We start from the raw sequence: 18,380 nt of genomic DNA, 5'->3' as shown, positions 1-18,380 counted from the left end.
ATCCTAAACAACTCATCAAAAACATTCCAACTGGACAATTCCTGTGACTAAAAAGAAATTGCAGCACAGTTGATGAATTTGAGCGAAAAGCAGTGGAAATGACTGAATGCTTCCGGGTGAGAGGCTACGCTGAGAATGACATTCTGGCAGTGTATCAAAGGGTGATGCGCAATGACAGAGCCCGCCTCCTGGACAAATCCAAGCGCTCCTCTGCACCATGCCTCTGCTTCTCCACTGAATTCTCTCCTATTGCTGGAGAAGTTAAGAACATTGTTAAGAAACATTGGTATGTCCTGCAAAGTGACCCTGCTCTAAAAGACACTTGTGCTGAACCCCCCCTTGTGTCTTTTAGAAGATCTTGCTCATTAAGAGACAGATTGGTTCATACTGTTGTGTACACACAAACAACAGTCAGAGACTTTCTCTTTGCAATCAGCAGTCACATAGAGGCGACCCTCTTGCTCTCCGGGGAGAACCCCAACACAGCGGCGTTCAGCCGGGGGCTCATGAGTATTCCCACGCCTGCCCTGCGCCTCTTACCCTGGGCAACTCTGCTGCGCATGGAGGTGAGCGGAACTATATTTAGTCAGTATAGCTCCACCTCGCGCACCAGCTCTGACTCCTTCCCTACCAGAGAGGTGACTTTCCACGTCCCCAGAGCCAGTCCGCAATGCCAGGGATCAGCATGCCAGGGGCCCCGCCCCTGCCTGCCGCCCGGCACACAGTGCACCCAACCCTGATTTCTGTCCCTGCAGGTAGTGGGCCCACCGAGCCGACCGGGCCTCATGGCCTGAGGCCTGGCCACCAGACGCTCGCTGGCTCCAAGGGTGTCCCAGGTGTCCCCATAGTGGGCAAGGTGCTCAAGGTCCGAAAAGTCTGGTCCCTCCCCTGGGACAACTTTGCCTTGGGAGACCCTGCCAGGGGCTATTAGCCCCGGACAACACAGCTCCCTGATTCACAGGGACACGCAAACCCTTCTACCATGTTAAGGTGGGAATTCTTGGAGGAGGGGGGTGACTGGGGTGTGACTTTTTTTTTTTTTTTCCCCAAAGCTACAAATATTTTCCCTTGAGCCTCCCTGAGTGACTGGCAGAAAATGCAATGCTCTCCCTCCATCATAAACTTTGATGTTTGAAAGTTGAAATCTGAAGAAATTCTGGAGTTAGAAAAACCTCTGTTTTTCACTCTTGTTGTGCATGCTGGTTAATACGTGCAAATGGTTTATTTTTGGCCAAATTTGAAAAGAGACATAGATATTGATGAAAGGACCGTCGAAAATTTATAAATCCAACGAGAATTTCAGTTTTTACAGTTTCTGGCTATGAGAAAACATGCCTTCCAAATCCGCCCATGGCGGCCAGAAATGGCCAAAATGTATTTCCAGAAATTATCATCAAAATTTGAAAGGCAAATTGCTAAAATTTGGAAGACATGTATTCTTTAAAAATCATCTAAATATATCACCATTGAAATTTGCATGCCCCCATCCTTAGCCAAAATAAAAAACACAAGTCCCTCCCCAGTGCTTACAAAAATTATTTGATATGCTTCCTCTTTTTGCACCACTCCCTCTCCCCTCATAAATAACGAGCAGTCCCTAAGGCTAAGAGGCTAGTGAATGCATTATGTCAATGACGGTCCTCACAAGGAAGGAAGCACAAGCGTGTGTGTGTGTATGTGTGTGTGTGTGTGTGTGTGTGTGTGTGTGTGATAGAGTCGCTGCTTTCTCTCTTTCTGTATGTTTTTGTTATGTGTGTTTGTCCCAGGGGCGAAAATCCCATTTCATAGTTAGGGGGGACAATAAACAGTAAAATTTTAGAGAATAATTCCAGGGGGGGGGGACAAGGAAAAAAAATTGTAGCCTGTCTTTTATACAGCTTCTTTTACCGCAATTTGACGCTTTAATCTTTTCTCTATCTCTCCAACAGGCAGGCATAGAACCTTTCTTAGCACTGACTGAGTCCACCTGCACATGTCCAGATTTAAAACAAAATGATTGAAATCAAATTAACATGTACACATCGACAACAGTCAGGTGCGCCGTGCTGTCCAAGGTGCTGAGTGTGTCTGGAGCAGAGCAGGTCTCTGTCTCCCCGTGCGCAGTAGTGTGAATATTTATGCTATTAAGTAAGCGGAGAAAACATGTCTCTCATTGTTTAATAACAGCAAAACAATAAGGCTTCATTCATCAAAGACAGAAACTTGATCTCTCTCCCTCTTTTTCATCTGGCTCAGGTGTGTGGAATGGATCCGTCGTCTCTGGCTGGCTGCAGGAGCAAACCGTTTTGTTTGTTTTTTTCGTTTTTTTAACGGCAGTGAGATAAACATTTCCTGCAATTAAACTGGTGAACTGGTTTATAAACAGTGTGCTGTGAGATCTGCCGCTGCGCACCTCAAAACCGTGCGTAATAGTCGTGCGTAATGACCGCTCCTCGTCAGTTAAACTGTACGTCTTTCATGTTTGTCTCACTGACAGGTGGAGAGCCTACAGACAGGTACCCATACGAGCCGCTCCGCCACTGTCTGCTCTTGTCCTGTCCTCTCCTTCTTCTTTCTCTCCTGTCCTCTCTGACTTACTAAACTCTGGCTTTTGAACAATGCAGGAGAAATGTTGCAGACAGTTTATATTATCAGCCTGGGCCTGGGGCTTGTTGTAACAGTAAATGGGATGTGTTGTAACTTGTGTAAGTTAAACTGTATCTGTGTGAGTGTACAGCTTACCCGGCGATGCGCGATGTGGGCAACGGTTCCAGCCACACGCTGCTACTGCTGCCAAGTACTAACGGCTGCTAGCCCCGCCCGTTGGGAAGAGTGTGGGATATACTACTACTAGGAATGGGAGGGGGGGACTAAATCTTTTAAGATTTAAATAGCACATTATTGCGCGATTATAATGAGCACCGCTTACATTGTGCTTTAAATAAATACTACTGCATTGTTCAAAAATTATTAATTGTGTCTCAAATTATTCTAGGGGGCGACAGCTTTATTAAAGGGGGAGTCATGTCCCCCCTGACCCCCCCCCCCCCCCCCGGATTTCCGCCCCTGGTTTGTCCTCGGATGTGTGAGAAGGTTGGGTTGAAAATCGTTTGACTTTGTAGGTTGCTGCCGCCTTGGTAGAAAATTTCAGACAGGGCATCATGGGGGAAAAAAAGACTTTGTGTGTCACTCCCATGATCCTTTGCATGACACAAAGTCCTCAGAGACAGCTTACCTCAGTGTGTGTATGTTTTGCTGAGCTCATAAGCTTTCTCAGCATTGTCCTGACCTTCTGTGCAGTGTGTACAGCTGTGTGTGTGTGTGTGTGTGTGTGTCTAGTTTAGTTTAGTTTAGTTACATTGCGCAGGAGAGGATGGAAGCCAAAAAGACTTATGAAGAATACCTCCCCTAGAAAGCTAACAATGAACAAACTTCAAGATGTCAAAGCTAAGTAGTAATATAAAACTGATATACAGAAATTACTGTATACAAGGTGTGATGCATTACAATGAGGTCCAAAAAACCATAATAAAAATTTTAAAAAATCTTTTCCCATTAAAAACTTTTTAATGTTGATGTTTTTTTGAACAGTGATAATGTAGATGTTGATTAAGAGATGGTCCTCTGTATTTCAGTGAATATTGATTCAGGGAAGTCCGACAATATGGAAGATGGAAGTCCTTTGAGCGTCTTTTACAATAAGAATGAATGTCTGAAGAAAACTTAAAAAAAAATCTGAAAAGTGCTCAACAATTGATGACTTAGGTGCACATATTTGTACATAAACACACAGTCTGGTATATGTTCACATTGAAAATTGATAGCAGCTTGTATTTACTGAAAAGAAGAGCAGATGAATCACATTTTTTAGCAAAGCTCATCATTCTCAAAATTTTCTTCTGAATCAACAAAATTGTATTGAGAAAAGTGGGACATGTGGAACCCCACACAGTGTTACAGTACATAATATACGGATAAATTAAGCTATAATAAAAAGTCAAAATACAAGAATGATTTATCAATGGATGAACTCTACTCAATATTCCAATTCACTTTAAGTTACAGACAAATTCAGTATGTTATTTCCATGTTAATTTTTCATCTACTATGACTAGAAATTTAATATTCTAATTCTAATATTGTCTATGAATACTTTGGCTTCTTCTTTGGTATACTTTTTATTTTTGTTACAGAATATTATAAAATTAGATTTATTTACATTGAGAGAGTTTGTTCATCTGAAACCATTTAGACATTGATGATAGCTCTTCATTTGCTTCTCGAATCAGTGTGCTAAATTTTTCAGCAATAAGACACGTGTCATCAGCACATAAAAGAGGCAGTACATTATTGCAGACCCTGGGTAAATCATTCATATATATCAAAAACAAGAGAGATCCAAGGATGGAACCTTGAGGTACCCCACAAAGAAGCTTAGCTCTTTTTGAATATTGCATATTTAGAGATACATATTGTTCCCTGTCCTTTAAATAATCAATCAACCATTTAAGAGGAACATTATGAAAACAATATTTTTGAAGTTAAGCAATAAGGATATTGTGATTGACTGTGTAAAAGGCTTTTGACAAGTCTAAGAAAATACAGAGAATTTTTTTATTGTCTAAAGCTGTAGATACTTATGAACAAACTGTAAAAGGGCCATTTCTGTTGACATTTCTTTTTTTTTTTTTCGAAAACCATACTGATGGCTGTACAGTATGTTGGTATTGTAAGCATCTGAGGAAGAGCCGTTTGGCTGGAAATGTCATGCTGAAATAAATACTTACTCTACTTACTCTTGGAGCTTTTTTGTGTGCGGACATTGTTTCTCATTGTACAGTATACAGTGGTGTGAAAAAGTGTTTGCCCCCTTCCTGATTTCTTACTTTTTTGCATGTTTTCCACACTTAAATGTTTCAGATCATCAAACAAATTTAAACATTAGTCAAAGATAACACAAGTAAACACAAAATGCAGTTTTTAAATGAAGGGTTTTATTAATAAGGAAGAAAACAATCCAAAGCTACATGGCCCTGTGTGAAAAAGTGTTTGCCCCCCAGCTCCTGTTAAAACATAACTGTGGTTGATCACACCTGAGTTCAATTTCTGTAGCCACACCCAGGCCTGATTACTGCACACCTGTTCCCAATCTAGAAATCACTTAAATAGGACCTACCTGACAAAGTGAAGTAGACCAAAAGATCCTCAAAAGCTACAGACATCATGCCGAGATCCAAAGAAATTCAGGAACAAATGAGAAAAAAAGTAATTGAAATCTATCAGTCTGGAAAAGGTTATAAAGCCATTTCTAAAGCTTTGGGACTCCAGCGAACCACAGTGAGAGCCATTATCCACAAATGGCGAAAACACGGAACAGTGGTGAACTTTCCCAGGAGTGGCCGGCCGACCAAAATTACCCCAAGAGCGCAGCGACGACTCATCCAAGAGGTGACAAAAGACCCCACAACAACATCTAAAGAACTGCAGGCATCACTTGCCTCAGTTAAGGTCAGTGTTCATGACTCCACCATAAGAAAGAGACTGGGCAAAAATGGCCTGCATGGCAGAGTTCCAAGACGAAAACCACTGCTAAGCAAAAAGAACATTAAGGCTCGTCTCATTTTTGCCAGAAAACATCTTGATGATCCCCAAGACTTTTGGGAAAATATTCTGTGGACTGACGAGACAAAAGTTGAACTTTTTGGAAGGTCTGTGTCCCATTACATCTGGCGTAAAAGTAACACCGCATTTCAGAAACAGAACATCATACCAACAGTAAAATATGGTGGTGGCAGTGTGATGGTCTGGGGCTGTTTTGCTGCTTCAGGACCTGGAAGACTTGCTGTGATAAATGGAAGCATGAATTCTGCTGTCTACCAAAAAATCCTGAAGGAGAATGTCCGGCCATCTGTTCGTGACCTCAAGCTGAAGCGAACTTGGGTTCTACAGCAGGACAATGATCCAAAACACACCAGCAAGTCCACCTCTGAATGGCTGAAGAAAAACAAAATGAAGACTTTGGAGTGGCCTAGTCAAAGTCCTGACCTGAATCCTATTGAGATGCTGTGGCATGACCTTAAAAAGGCGGTTCATGCTCGAAAACCCTCCAATGTGGCTGAATTACAACAATTCTGCAAAGATGAGTGGGCCAAAATTCCTCCACAGCGTTGTAAAAGACTCATTGCAAGTTATCGCAAACGCTTGATTGCAGTAGTTGCTGCTAAGGGTGGCCCAACCAGTTATTAGGTTTAGGGGGCAAACACTTTTTCACACAGGGCCATGTAGCTTTGGATTTTTTTCTTCCTCATTAATAAAACCCTTCATTTAAAAACTGCATTTTGTGTTTACTTGTGTTATCTTTGACTAATGTTTAAATTTGTTTGATGATCTGAAACATTTAAGTGCGGAAAACATGCAAAAAAGTAAGAAATCAGGAAGGGGGCAAACACTTTTTCACACCACTGTATGTTGATCTCATCTAAACGTTTTTTAATTCTTGAATATACTAGTTTCTCTAAAAATTTTAGAAAAGGTGGCTAAGACAGATATGGGACGATAATTTGTAAATATGCTATCATCTGATTTAAATAGTGGAATGACTTCAGTTGATTTAAGGTCCCTTGGTAAAACACCTGATTTTAGGGATAAACTTAAAACATGGGTGAGGGGCTACACAATAGACAAAAGTACCTTCTTTACAAGACTAGATTTTATTTCATCATGTCCTGCAGCAGAATTTTTCATATCCAATATAATGTCATGTACCTCTTTAGAGGTGGGGGGATACTGCTCACTGATATTCACCAAGAGGGATTCATTTGTACTCTCTATATTTTTAGCTAAGGAAGGACCGATATTTACAAAGAAATCATTGAAACCATTTGTTATGTCAAAAATATTAGTGAAATTTCTCACCCCATCAGATAATTGAGATGGGATAGTAGTGGAGGCTTTTTTCTTATACAGTAATTCATTAATGAGGTTCCATGTGTTTTTTTATATAATTACGGGATTGTTCAATTTTCTTCTTAATAGTATTTATTTTTTTATTTTTTTATTTTTTTTTTGCAGTAATTTTGTGAAATAATTCTTAGATTTTTTATAAACATCACTATTAAATGGGATGGGGCTAACAACACATTTTTTGTATATAATTTATTCTCTTTAATTGAAGATCATTATAGACCTGGCATGATCCAGGGTATTTTAGGCTTACATTTCCCTTTTATTTGAACAAGTGGAAAACATTTATCAAATATGTAATTAAATATATAATATTTCAATATTTCATGTGCCAACATGCACAATACAAAGACACTAAATCTAAAGCAACTAAATGGAATTCAGCCATCTGCTATTTTATCATTTACACCTTTGCTTTTCATACTGTGATGCTGAAATGTCTTGACTAATCCTCCGATTAGCTTATGAGCTAAAAACTCAGAAGGTACCACTGACTGGTTAACAATGCAGGAAATAATCCTCTGATTGGATAATGACACTGACTGACTAATTACAACCTAGAAACATTTTAGTTACTGATAATCAATAACATTTATCTTGTAACTCACCTGCTGACGTGTCAATGGTAGTGGAACTTACCTGCTAATTGATTAACTATGCAGGAACTAACCAACTGATTGATAATGGAGAAGGAATGTACTGATTGATTGGTTAACAACCAGGAGGAGCAATGTCCTGACTGATTGCTTAACCACCTGAAGATTGGTTTAATGATACAAGACCTAACCCTTTGCCTCCATTGGTGCAGAAAGGAGCCTTCTGTGTGGTTAACAAGTAAGGTCTTACTGATAAATGATGCAAGAACTAAACCTAAACAGGTGACTGCTAACCTGATTGGTTAATTACCCAATAATGTAAAAAGTAAGCCTCTGATTGGTTAATGACCCAGTTACCAACCACTGATTGGTTAACAATGCAAAAAGTAGACCTGTGATTGGTTAATGACCCTGCTACCAACCCCACTGGTGGTGACTGGTTAGTGTTGCAATAACTAAACCTAAACCTCTGATTGGTTAATGACACTCTCACCTCATTGGTAACAACACAGCTGCACTTCTTGTTTAATGGTGGAGACAGAACCAATAGTTTAATTCTTTAAAAACAGACGCTCCATGGACGGCCACAGGAGTTTGTTGTTTTGCTTGATCCTGCTTTAATAAATCTAAAATAAGAGCCATGAAAGCTAGAGCATTCATTTTTTTGCAGCAGAAAGCTAAGGCTTCTGTCTTCCCTGCCATTACATTGTTACCTAATCTTACCTTACCTTACCTTAGGTGTGGTGTAAAAGTAGCATTTTGCAGTAATTATCCTGGAATTTCCCTGTAATGGCTGTGGGAGACCATTGTTTGCATAATCCTGGATATATCATCTAATATCAATATATCAATCTTTGTAGCAGAACGCTGAGGCTACTATCTTCCGTGTCATCACGTTGTACCCTTGCATTGACGTCATCATGCTATATTATGTGTGGTGCAAAACCATACAAAAACATGCGGTGGCACCAGAGGAATGAATTATAAATCTGCGCCTTTGCACTCTGCTCACAAAAATGGGCATTTCTTAAAAAGGAAATAACATGAATAGTTTCAATAACTTATGGAGTGTTAAGATAGATTTTGTTTATGTATCATTTTTCAAAAATCTTTTGAATCAATGTGTTTTATTTATTTATTTATTTTATAAAATCTAAAAAATCTAAAACCTCTGATTGCTTATTGACGCTTTGCCATCTGATTGGTTAAGAATGCAGAAACCAAATTCTCTCATTGGTCTTGTGTTTTCAGGCCTTGTTGCAGAATCTGGAGTTTCCTTCTTTGATGTGCTGAAGAGAGCACCGGAACCACAACTGGTCGCCACCCCGCATCCTACTGCACAGGAGGTACACACACACACACACAAACACACACACTGCTGCTGTTCCTTAGCAGTGTAATTAGCATTTATTAAATTAGTCACAATGTGCATGTGTGTTTTCTTGGTTTATGGAGCTTCATATTTCCCCGTGGTGTGTCCTCCCACACACACACACACACACACACACACACACACACACACACACACACACACAGTGTCATGTTTTGGCATTTTGCTTGGCTCATCACTCGAGAGGTTATGAAGTATAGTGTGTGGGCGGAGATGATCTGCAGGCCTTTAAGCCTCTATATAAACGTGGTAATGAGAGAGACATGTGGGTATTAACTCTGCCCTCATTCAAATCACCCTAACTCAAGTTTTATTTAACAGTAAAATAACTTCAAGTTTTAATTTCAAACTTTTAACGAACATGGAAGGGTCAATTGTGAATAGCATTCACAAGAAGCAGGAAAGAATCAGTCTAACTTTGCAGAAAATGTCAGCTGTTTAATCAGGATAAACATTAAAGGGATAGTGCACCCAGAAATGAAAATTCAGCCATTATCTACTAGGGCTGCACGATTCTGGAAAAAATGAGAATCACAATTTCTTGGGTTTTTTTTTCAACATAAAGATTTATTGTGCTTATTTCCTGATACAAAAGGAAAAGTAACAAAAATTATAAATAAATAATAAAAAAAATATTATTAAATAACAAAACCTATGATTGTGCCTGATACAAGAGACACAAGGCACATAAACTCTGGTCAGCAGAGAGGGAACACTCCTGTTTTTAGCTTAAATGCAACAGCTGACAGCCTGACACTGACCGTAAAAACAATAAACTTTAGTCTCTTATTTTAACAATAATATCAATGTTGAATAACATTTTTCTGAGGTAGGTATTCCAGGCCTGGAATTAAGTCATTTTTAGGGCAAGGCCACTTTGGCCTTTGATAAATACAAATTTATTGGGGCATCACGGCCAAAATGTGGGGCACCAAAGGCCAAAACCAATGGCGCAGTAACAATATGTGCTAATTACATTGAATGAAGACAAAACAATATATGTGTTGAAAAACAGTACAGAGTTTATTAAAACTGTAAACTGAACATTTGACTTTTCCACAAAATGCTGTGTGATAAATGTGATTAAAATTAAATTAAAAAGTGAACAATTCATAATATTCATTGTTATTGTTATGATAAAACAAAGTCTAAATGGACTAAGGAAGATCAAAATTAAATGTTTCAACACCATGCATTTGACAGGAGTATTCACCTAACATAGCCTACATATCTTTAATCATATAATTATTTATATGTCTCTATGTATATTTTTACATAAATTCCCAATATTTTATTTGCCTTTAAAATAAATCCTCTTCCTTCATTTAATTTGACAATGTTTATTGTATTGTATTATATGTATTAATTCTCTACAGGATCTTGTATGTTCTTTAATGTGTGTTCAATTTATTAAAACAAAAAAACAAAAAAACAAAAAAAACATTTTGGTGAACCCTGCAGCAAAGTGAACCCTCTTTCTCAGAGAGGATCTTTGCCTCCCAGTTTGTTCCTGGCGGCAGAGCAGAGTGAACCGTCTTTCTTCTCAGAGGATCTTTGTCCCATGAGAGCAGGCAGCTACTCTCCGTGTCCACAGTGTAAACAACTTTCGCTGGCGATTTGACAGTCACTAGAAGCACATTATGACCCTCTGTAAAAGTTTCTGTGTGGTACCTGTGTTGTACATGAGCTAACCTTAGCGGCTAAGGACTGAGAGGCTGTCCGGTATGTGTGTGTGTGTGTGTGTGTGTGTGTGTGTGTCTGAGGAGGGTCAGTACGTTAACTTGCCGTAGCCTTGCTGTTTGTCATATTAATGTTATCGTCGGCAGCCCTGAATAGCTTGTAAAGCTTTAACATAGTTAGTTAACACATTTGTTATCAGCCCATGTGTTTACTGCTACAGAAAATTAATAAATCTTTGGTTTATTTGCACAACGTCGCCTCTCTGCCATCTTTTATCACGCTTGCTAACGCTAAGTTAACTTTACCAGCAGATCTGTATGAGGCACAAACTGAGGCTACAGTTAGCAGTGTGTTTCCCCCTTGTCTCGCTGCTTTCCAAACTGCCGGCCGGCTGTCACTCTGCATCACGTGGTATAACGCTGCGTTGTTGGGAGCGCTTGTTTTCATGCAGATGATGTCCCGACTCCCGGCACGGGCGGGGCCAGCAGAATCGCCGTCATTGAAAAATTAGATCGCATATGCATATGAATCGAGATCACGATTTTATTACGATTAATCTGCCGCAGAGTCGAGCACTGGAAACCTGGTGGTGTAGTTGTTTCAAATGCAAAGCAATGCCAACGGATGAGGAAAGTCTTTGCTGCTCAGACGGGGAATTGGCGATGCCTGCACTTGAGAATCTGGACATCAGTACTGACGAGACTGCTGCTCTTCAGAGACCGTGCATCACCGATCACCCTGAGCGTGCACACATGAGCGCGGAGCACAGAGAAGCAGTCCAAGCTACAGGCTACAATGAGGCTAAAAACAGAGTTGAAATGACATTTTTCGAAACAACTTTATATGTCGGGGCTTCAGGACACTTGGATCACTATGGATGAGCAGTATGGAGGTACTCTGTGGATTCAATTTTGTGTTCTTAGACGTTAGTCTGGGGCGCCGTCAGCCATTAGGTGTACTAGCCGCTCCCCCCGCCGATCTCCGCAAGGGATGTGAGGACTCTACAACTTCACCAGGGCCTCCATCGGCACATGGGTGAGTAGATAATGGCTGAATTTTCATTTTTGGGTGCACTATCCCTTTAAAAGGTATAAAACTGAAAACACAACAGTGCTGTGTGTCTGTTTTTAGATAATACAAAACAAAGGATTGGCCATCTGTCATGAATTTTCCCATACTATGAGCACTTTATGGACTTCTTGTCCATGTTGGCTTCAACAGCTGAGACTGAAAGTTCAAGCTTCTCTGTAAGATGTAAATTTGAGCGTCTTCTATAAAGTGGTGCTGGAATAATGTCGCATTTTACCACTCCCGGTTCCCTTGTCTTGAATTCAGTGGCGTTTTGTGCCTCCACACTGGTGATAGCCTTGCCCAGAGGCGTTATGTTTTCAATTTGTCTGTCCATCTCATTTTAGTGAGATTTTAGTGATGGACGATATCTGGAGAATACCATGAGGGAATTTCTTCAAATTTGGCACAAACAATGAACTAATTAGATTTTGGTGGTCAAAGGTCACTGTAACCCTGCGTCAAGCCCATTCTTGTGAACGTGATATCAAGAACGCCTTGAGGGAATTTCCCCAAAACTTCTAAAAATAAATAGAACCATGGCAAAAAAAAGAAATAGGCTAATTGTCATCAAGTGAACATGACCTGGAGTTCCTTTACTTAATAAAAAGAAGACAGAAGTTAACTCAAAATATAGCTGGCATTAGTGCCACAAATGTCGAAAAAATTAGCGCATGGTCCGCTAGCATAATGCTAACATACAATGGAAATCTTCATAGACACGCTAACAGAAATTAGCAATGGCACCGCAATGGCATTACAATGACAAACAATAAAGTGCAAGTGAGCAACTCTACATAACATAAGCAAATAAACTCAGAGCAATACATTTGTACTTACAGACATATGTTTCCTGTGCTCTATTTGTCAAGACCCAAACTGAGTGAGAACCCAAAAGCAGACTCAATAGCATGGAAGAGTTCAGCCAAAGAAGGTTTATTTCAATAACTAGCAGGCAGAGGTGTCCAAAACGTAAGGCAAACTCCAAAGTCCAAAAAACAAGCAAAAGTCAGACGATAGAGCTAAGGTATCCAAATCACAGGGGCTAAGGCAAAGTCAAAAGGGTAAACAGTCAGAACACGAGGGATCAAAGGCTGGAACGCTGTCACTGGGGAACAAGACGAACTGGCACAGACACATGAGGGAGGTGAGCTTATGCTGCATTCTATTGGTCCCGGTTCCAGTCCGGAAAAGTACAAAAGAACACCCGTTCTACCCGGAGGTCTCGTCATCAAACTCGGGCAAGGTCCAGGTTGACCGAGTCAGTAGAATTGACGTTACGACGAAGATGGCTGCGCACATTGTGAATGGTAAACAAAGTTATTTGTCCTCAATTTGTCCTCGTATACGCTGTTTAATTAAGCGTTTGTGTTGTAAAAATCATATAAGTACTTTGCAATGGCATTTCTATTTCCACTGTTGATTTGTGTTGGAAAAAAAGTCTGTGCAAGCCCGTTGTAGCCTAAAGTCATTTAACCAGCAAAGTCTCTGTTGCTCAGCAACCATGCAAACAAAAACAAACTTACGGCGCGCCACCATGTTTCCCGGACTGTTGCAATGAAACGCTTTCAGATCAGACGTGTCATACAGTCATATAAATCCGACAAGGAATGACCGGGCTGGATTGCCAAACAAATGTGGCATTATATACACTAGGAGGAGGAGAGCCAATCAGACACAGGTGCAACACATTAGGGGAGGGGCCAGTAATCACAGTGGTGGGAAGGAAGACAAAGACAGGATTTGAAGGGTCCTGAAATGAGACAGAACAGGTGAGTATCAAAATAAAACAGGAAGTGCATGAAAACAAAACAATAACTTGACCTAAGAGCTGGAATGGGTCCTGACACCATTGAACTTTAACCGTGTCATTGTGCACTACTGCAAGTCTGCATGTTCTTCTTCTAAAACTACACAACACTGAAAAGGTATAACGACTTAAACTCAACTCGTGCACCACCCAGTGGTGTGGTGGTGCCGCTGCATCAAGACAGACGGCACATTAATTATTAATGTGTGTATATATATATACATATATATATATATATATATATATATATGTAATTTTTTTTTTGTTTTTGAACTTTTGAAAAAAATGCCATGGGCAACTCCCTGCACTTTTCATTTTCATCTGCTGTTCATTGTTGTACTCATTTACTGTTCAGTGTCTTACTTATTACAGTACTTTAAACCTCAGGGAGTACTTTTATGTTTTTCCATTCATTTTTTTACTTAAGTTTTTTCTCAAAGTGCTGCTGGCAGCTCCCTGTATCGTTTCATTGGAAAAGTTCTCAGAACAAATATATGCTTATTAATTGCATTTGAATGTAGTGCTTTGTCAGTGTTTACAGTGTTTATTTTTTTAATTCTGTGTCAACTATGATTTTTACAGCAGACATATATCGGTTGTAAATATCAGCTATCGGTATTTCTGTTTCATAATAATCGGTATCGGCATCGGCTCTGAAAAAAACATATTGGTCGATCCCTAGTCCATGATGTGCTGATCAAAGGTGAGTGTGTTGTCTAATGTTACTCCGAAGTATTTAAAACTGTCCACTGTTTCAACTGTTTGGTTATGGACGACAATTGGGTGCTGTGGTGAAGGGGGACTGACTATCAACTCAGGTAGTTGTGGTGCAGCAGGCAGGCTACAGCATCCTCAGTGCCCCTCTTAGCCTTGTAGGTGAATTGGAGGGGGTCCAGCTGCGGGTTGACAGCTGGCAGGATGGTGTTCAGCAGCAGCAGCTTCTCCAGGCATTTCATGATTATGGATGTTAGGGCAACAGGTCAGTATTGGTTGAGTTCAATGGGCCGTGGCTTCTTGGGGACAGGGATTATGGTAGCCATTTTCCAGATGGAGGGTATGGTGGCAGTGAGGTAGACTTCGCTGAAGAGTGAATGAAGAATGGTTGAAAGCTCTTGAGCACAGTTCTTCAGCACCCTTGCTGAGATGCTTTCGGGACCCGGGACCTGCTGAGCTGACGCCTCACGTCTTCCACAGTGAAGGTGGACAGTTTATCTGGGTCTGGTGGGGGGAGGGCTCTCAAAAGTTTTACGCATTCCTCTGAAAAGTCCTGCTTGTCGAAACGGGCGCAGAATGCATTGAGTTCTCTAACAAATAGTACCGGGTCTGTTATTTCACGTGTGGTGGCTTTGGATTCACATCCTGTTAATGTCCGTACTTTCTGAAATGCATGTTTTGTGTTCATGTTAGAGAACCCGTTTTCCAGTCTGTCCTTATATTTCAGTTTTGCCCTGAGTACCTCGTTTTTGATATTGCGGTTTGCTAATTTCAGGTTAACCCAATTTTTTCTCTGAAGGCTTTGTGTTTTTCTCTAAGGCACTGTTTTATTTGGGGGGTGATCCATGGTTTAGAGTTAGGAAATTTCCTTATTGTTTTAACGGGGATGCACGTACTGATACAAAAGTTTACGCAGTCCGTAATGACCGAAGCTTTGTCATTCAAATTACTATCAAAAATGTCCCAGTCAGTGCAAGCCAAGGAGCCTTGGTGGCAGGTGATAGCATCCCTTGACCACTGTGGGGTGCTGTGGCATTGTGGCTTATGTTATTTCAGTTGTTGTCTGTACAGCGGAAGTAGGGAGATGATGTTATGGTCAGCAGCTCCAAGCGGTGGATACGAACGGGCACGAAAAGCATTGGCAATGTTGCCATAGCACATGTCCAAGATGTTTGCCCCTCAGGTGGGGATGTCCAGATACTGTTGGAATGATGGTAAAACACAGTCCAGCCTGCAGCTGTTAAAGTCCTCCAGAATGAACAGCGGAGCACCGGGATACCTGCCTAGCATGTCATTAGCATCCTCTGCTATCAGCTCAGCCGCCGTGTTGATGTTAGCGATGGGTGCTATGTAAACACAGCTGACCACAACAGCAGGGAACTCCCAGGGAAGATAGTAGGGATGGAGGGACACAGTCAATATCTCCAAGTCAGGTATGCGCAACTTTTGATGTATTTTCATGTTCCTGTTGTTGATGCACAAGCACACCCCACCGCCACACATCTTCCCTGACTGCGCGGTTCTGTTCTGACCTGATTATGGTGAAGTTCTCCAGGTTGACTTCTGTGTCCGACACTGACTGGTCCAACCTCTGACAGGGCGATGATACAAGTGTCCCTGAAGGCTCTTTCCAGTCAGCACCTGGCGTGTAGCAAATCCATTTTATTGCGGAGTGAACGGACATTTGCTAGGATGATGGACGGGAGAGGAGGTTTAAACGGACGTTTTCAGATTCGGCTGCGAATACCTCCACCTCCTATTTTCCTCGGCTGAAGCTCTGGTGGTAGCACCACATCAGGCTTGACGTTACCTAGCAACGAGGACCGGTGTAGTAGGAGCTCATCGCGGCTATAAGTGAGTAACCTGTCACCGGTGTCTGTCAGATGTGCGAGGTTCAGATCAGCCACGCCATTAGGATTACAGCAATAATGATTGCCTTGTAACGATGGATCATTGTTCATCCAGCCGAGTGTAACTTAACATTCAACACATAAGTAGCACAAAAATGAACATGAACACAAACACTCACAGACGCGTCAAACTGAGTACAGGCCGTGCTGTTGCAGCAGAGCATGCGCCATGACCAGTTGGACTGGAGGGAGGGAGCAAAGGAGTCTCAGGGGCTTGTTTGCAAGTGATGATAGAATGTAGCATGAGATAGATTGACAGTTTGGTGCGGCATCTGCAGTGATGCAGGCGCTGTGCCACATTGTCGTGGTGGAGAGAGGGCTGAGCCTGAAGGTGAAGCTTTCAATTTACTGGTCCATCTACGTCCAACTCTCACCTATGGTCATGAGCTTTGGGTAGTGACTGAAAGAGTAAGGTTGCAGAACAGGAACTTCTGGTTATGGAGGCTTAGTGAACGGTTGGGTCAATTCAGTCCTCTGGTATATTTTGAGATTTTGTTACGAGTAAGGCCATTTTAATAGCTCTGGTGAAACACAAGTTAACACGATGGCGACACGGGGGGGCCCGTGGACAAGGAAACCAGGAAAAGAAGCTGACCAACGACCCAAAGGACTCTAAAGTGCCAGCCCCGGCTAACAAAGAGCCTGAGCTAACGATGGCTGCTAACGACATGCTACAAACATTGGAGCCACCCGCGTGGTTAACCGCCGAAATGCAAAAGTTTGCAGCAACGATTCAAACTTCCATCACGACCCAGCTACACCAAGTAGATGCCGCACTGGAAAAGATGAGTGAAGCCATACACTCGACAAACATGAAAGTTATCGCGCTTGAAGCTAAGGGCTCCGAGTACGAAGCTGCCGTTGTAGATCTACGCCAAGGGAGCAGAAACACCAGAAAGATGTGATGGAGCTGAGAGACAAACTGGATGATTATGAGAATAGACAGCGCCGCAAGAACCTGAGTATTGCGGGATGTCCACTGGGAGTAGAAGGGGCCAGTGCCATGGATTTTCTGGAAGAATGGCGGCCGGAGATCTTGGGACTTTCTGGCCAGATAGAGATAGAGAGAGCCCACCGCGCACTACAGAGGCGCCCAAGCGAGCAGGGAGCGCCCAGAGCCTTCGTTCTCAAACTTCTCCGCTACAGAGATGTGACCCGGACACTAGACGCCGCTCGCAAGAAGGGACAACTACGGTATGGCAACTCCAAGATTATGATATTCCCCGACTTCTCACCCATGCTACACCAAAAGAGGATGGCTTTTACTCCCTTGAAAAAACAGCTACGACAGGCTGGAGTGAAGTACGGGATGATGTACCCAGCCACACACAGAGTGGATACGCGATCAGGAGGAACCAAGTCATTTGACTCAACGGAGGCAGCCTCCTCATTCCTGCAGAGAGAGTACCCGGAGATATTTTCATCACATTAAACGGGACAGTCATGGTATTTATGCAAGAGACACACAGAGCCTCATGACACTCAGGGATGTTACGGGAACTGTCGGTCAGTTTTATTTGTGCATGTTCAAAACATACTTAAAGCACCATGTTACAGGGCTAGGCTCTGGTCTTAGCACTCAGATAAGCTATCTAGATAATAGCAGGGCCGATATATTTTCTGTAATTCTAAGAATATGCTTGTTAAATGCAGAGATGCTTCTTACGGATCTCACCAGACAATTCTTGAGAATATGTTACTTTTTCCCAATGTATCAGTGTTAATGGGGACTTCCTGAGTTGTTGCAACTAAAAGAAGAGCTCAGTTCAAAACTGCTTGAAACCAAAAAGACTACAGACAGCAGAAAACACTGCCTACGGACTATAATGGCTCATTTTACTGTGCCCCTGTTTTTGGCACTTAGTCTTGAATGTTATATACATTGTGCTAATTTTGAACTCAGTTATAAGCAACCTGTATGATGGGTAGAACAGTTTGTTATTTTGTTTGGGTTAAATGACAATAATCAAAAATGTTCGGTTTCATACTAGCGCATTCACTGCCCTTAAAGGGAAATTTCGGTTTATTTCAACCCGTCTCCTATCGTCCTAAATTTGTTTCAAGTCACTAGTGACATAGAAATAATAGTTAGCATTTTAGCCTAGATACAGCCGTAGTGTCAGACCTGTTAAAACGTAATTGAACGGGCATCCTTTCAAGTGCAAAGTTAGTCCACTAAAAAAGCTTTTTTTCCACAAAGACCGCCTCATATGGTTAGGATAAATGTCAGAGAACATATAGAAAACGACATGTAAACGTGTTGTCTTACC

At 41.5% G+C, this 18,380-nt stretch overlaps 1 protein-coding gene across 5 annotated transcripts in view; it reads left to right on the top strand.

Moving 5' to 3' along the window:
• The window catches only part of xylb (xylulokinase homolog (H. influenzae)), a 192,981-nt gene that overhangs the window by 116,858 nt on the left and 57,743 nt on the right, over positions 1-18,380 (top strand). For all 5 annotated transcript variants that reach the window (XM_050056648.1, XM_050056650.1, XM_050056649.1 and 2 more), the window contains one exon: positions 8,790-8,884. In XM_050056648.1, coding sequence (XP_049912605.1) covers positions 8,790-8,884 — 95 coding nt within the window. The remainder of the gene's footprint in view (positions 1-8,789; positions 8,885-18,380) is intronic.

Source organism: Epinephelus moara, chromosome 11, assembly GCF_006386435.1.
Source record: "Epinephelus moara isolate mb chromosome 11, YSFRI_EMoa_1.0, whole genome shotgun sequence".
Taxonomy (NCBI): domain Eukaryota; kingdom Metazoa; phylum Chordata; class Actinopteri; order Perciformes; family Serranidae; genus Epinephelus; species Epinephelus moara.
Note: the sequence above shows the minus strand (reverse complement) of the source record. Positions and strands in the feature narration are given on the sequence as shown.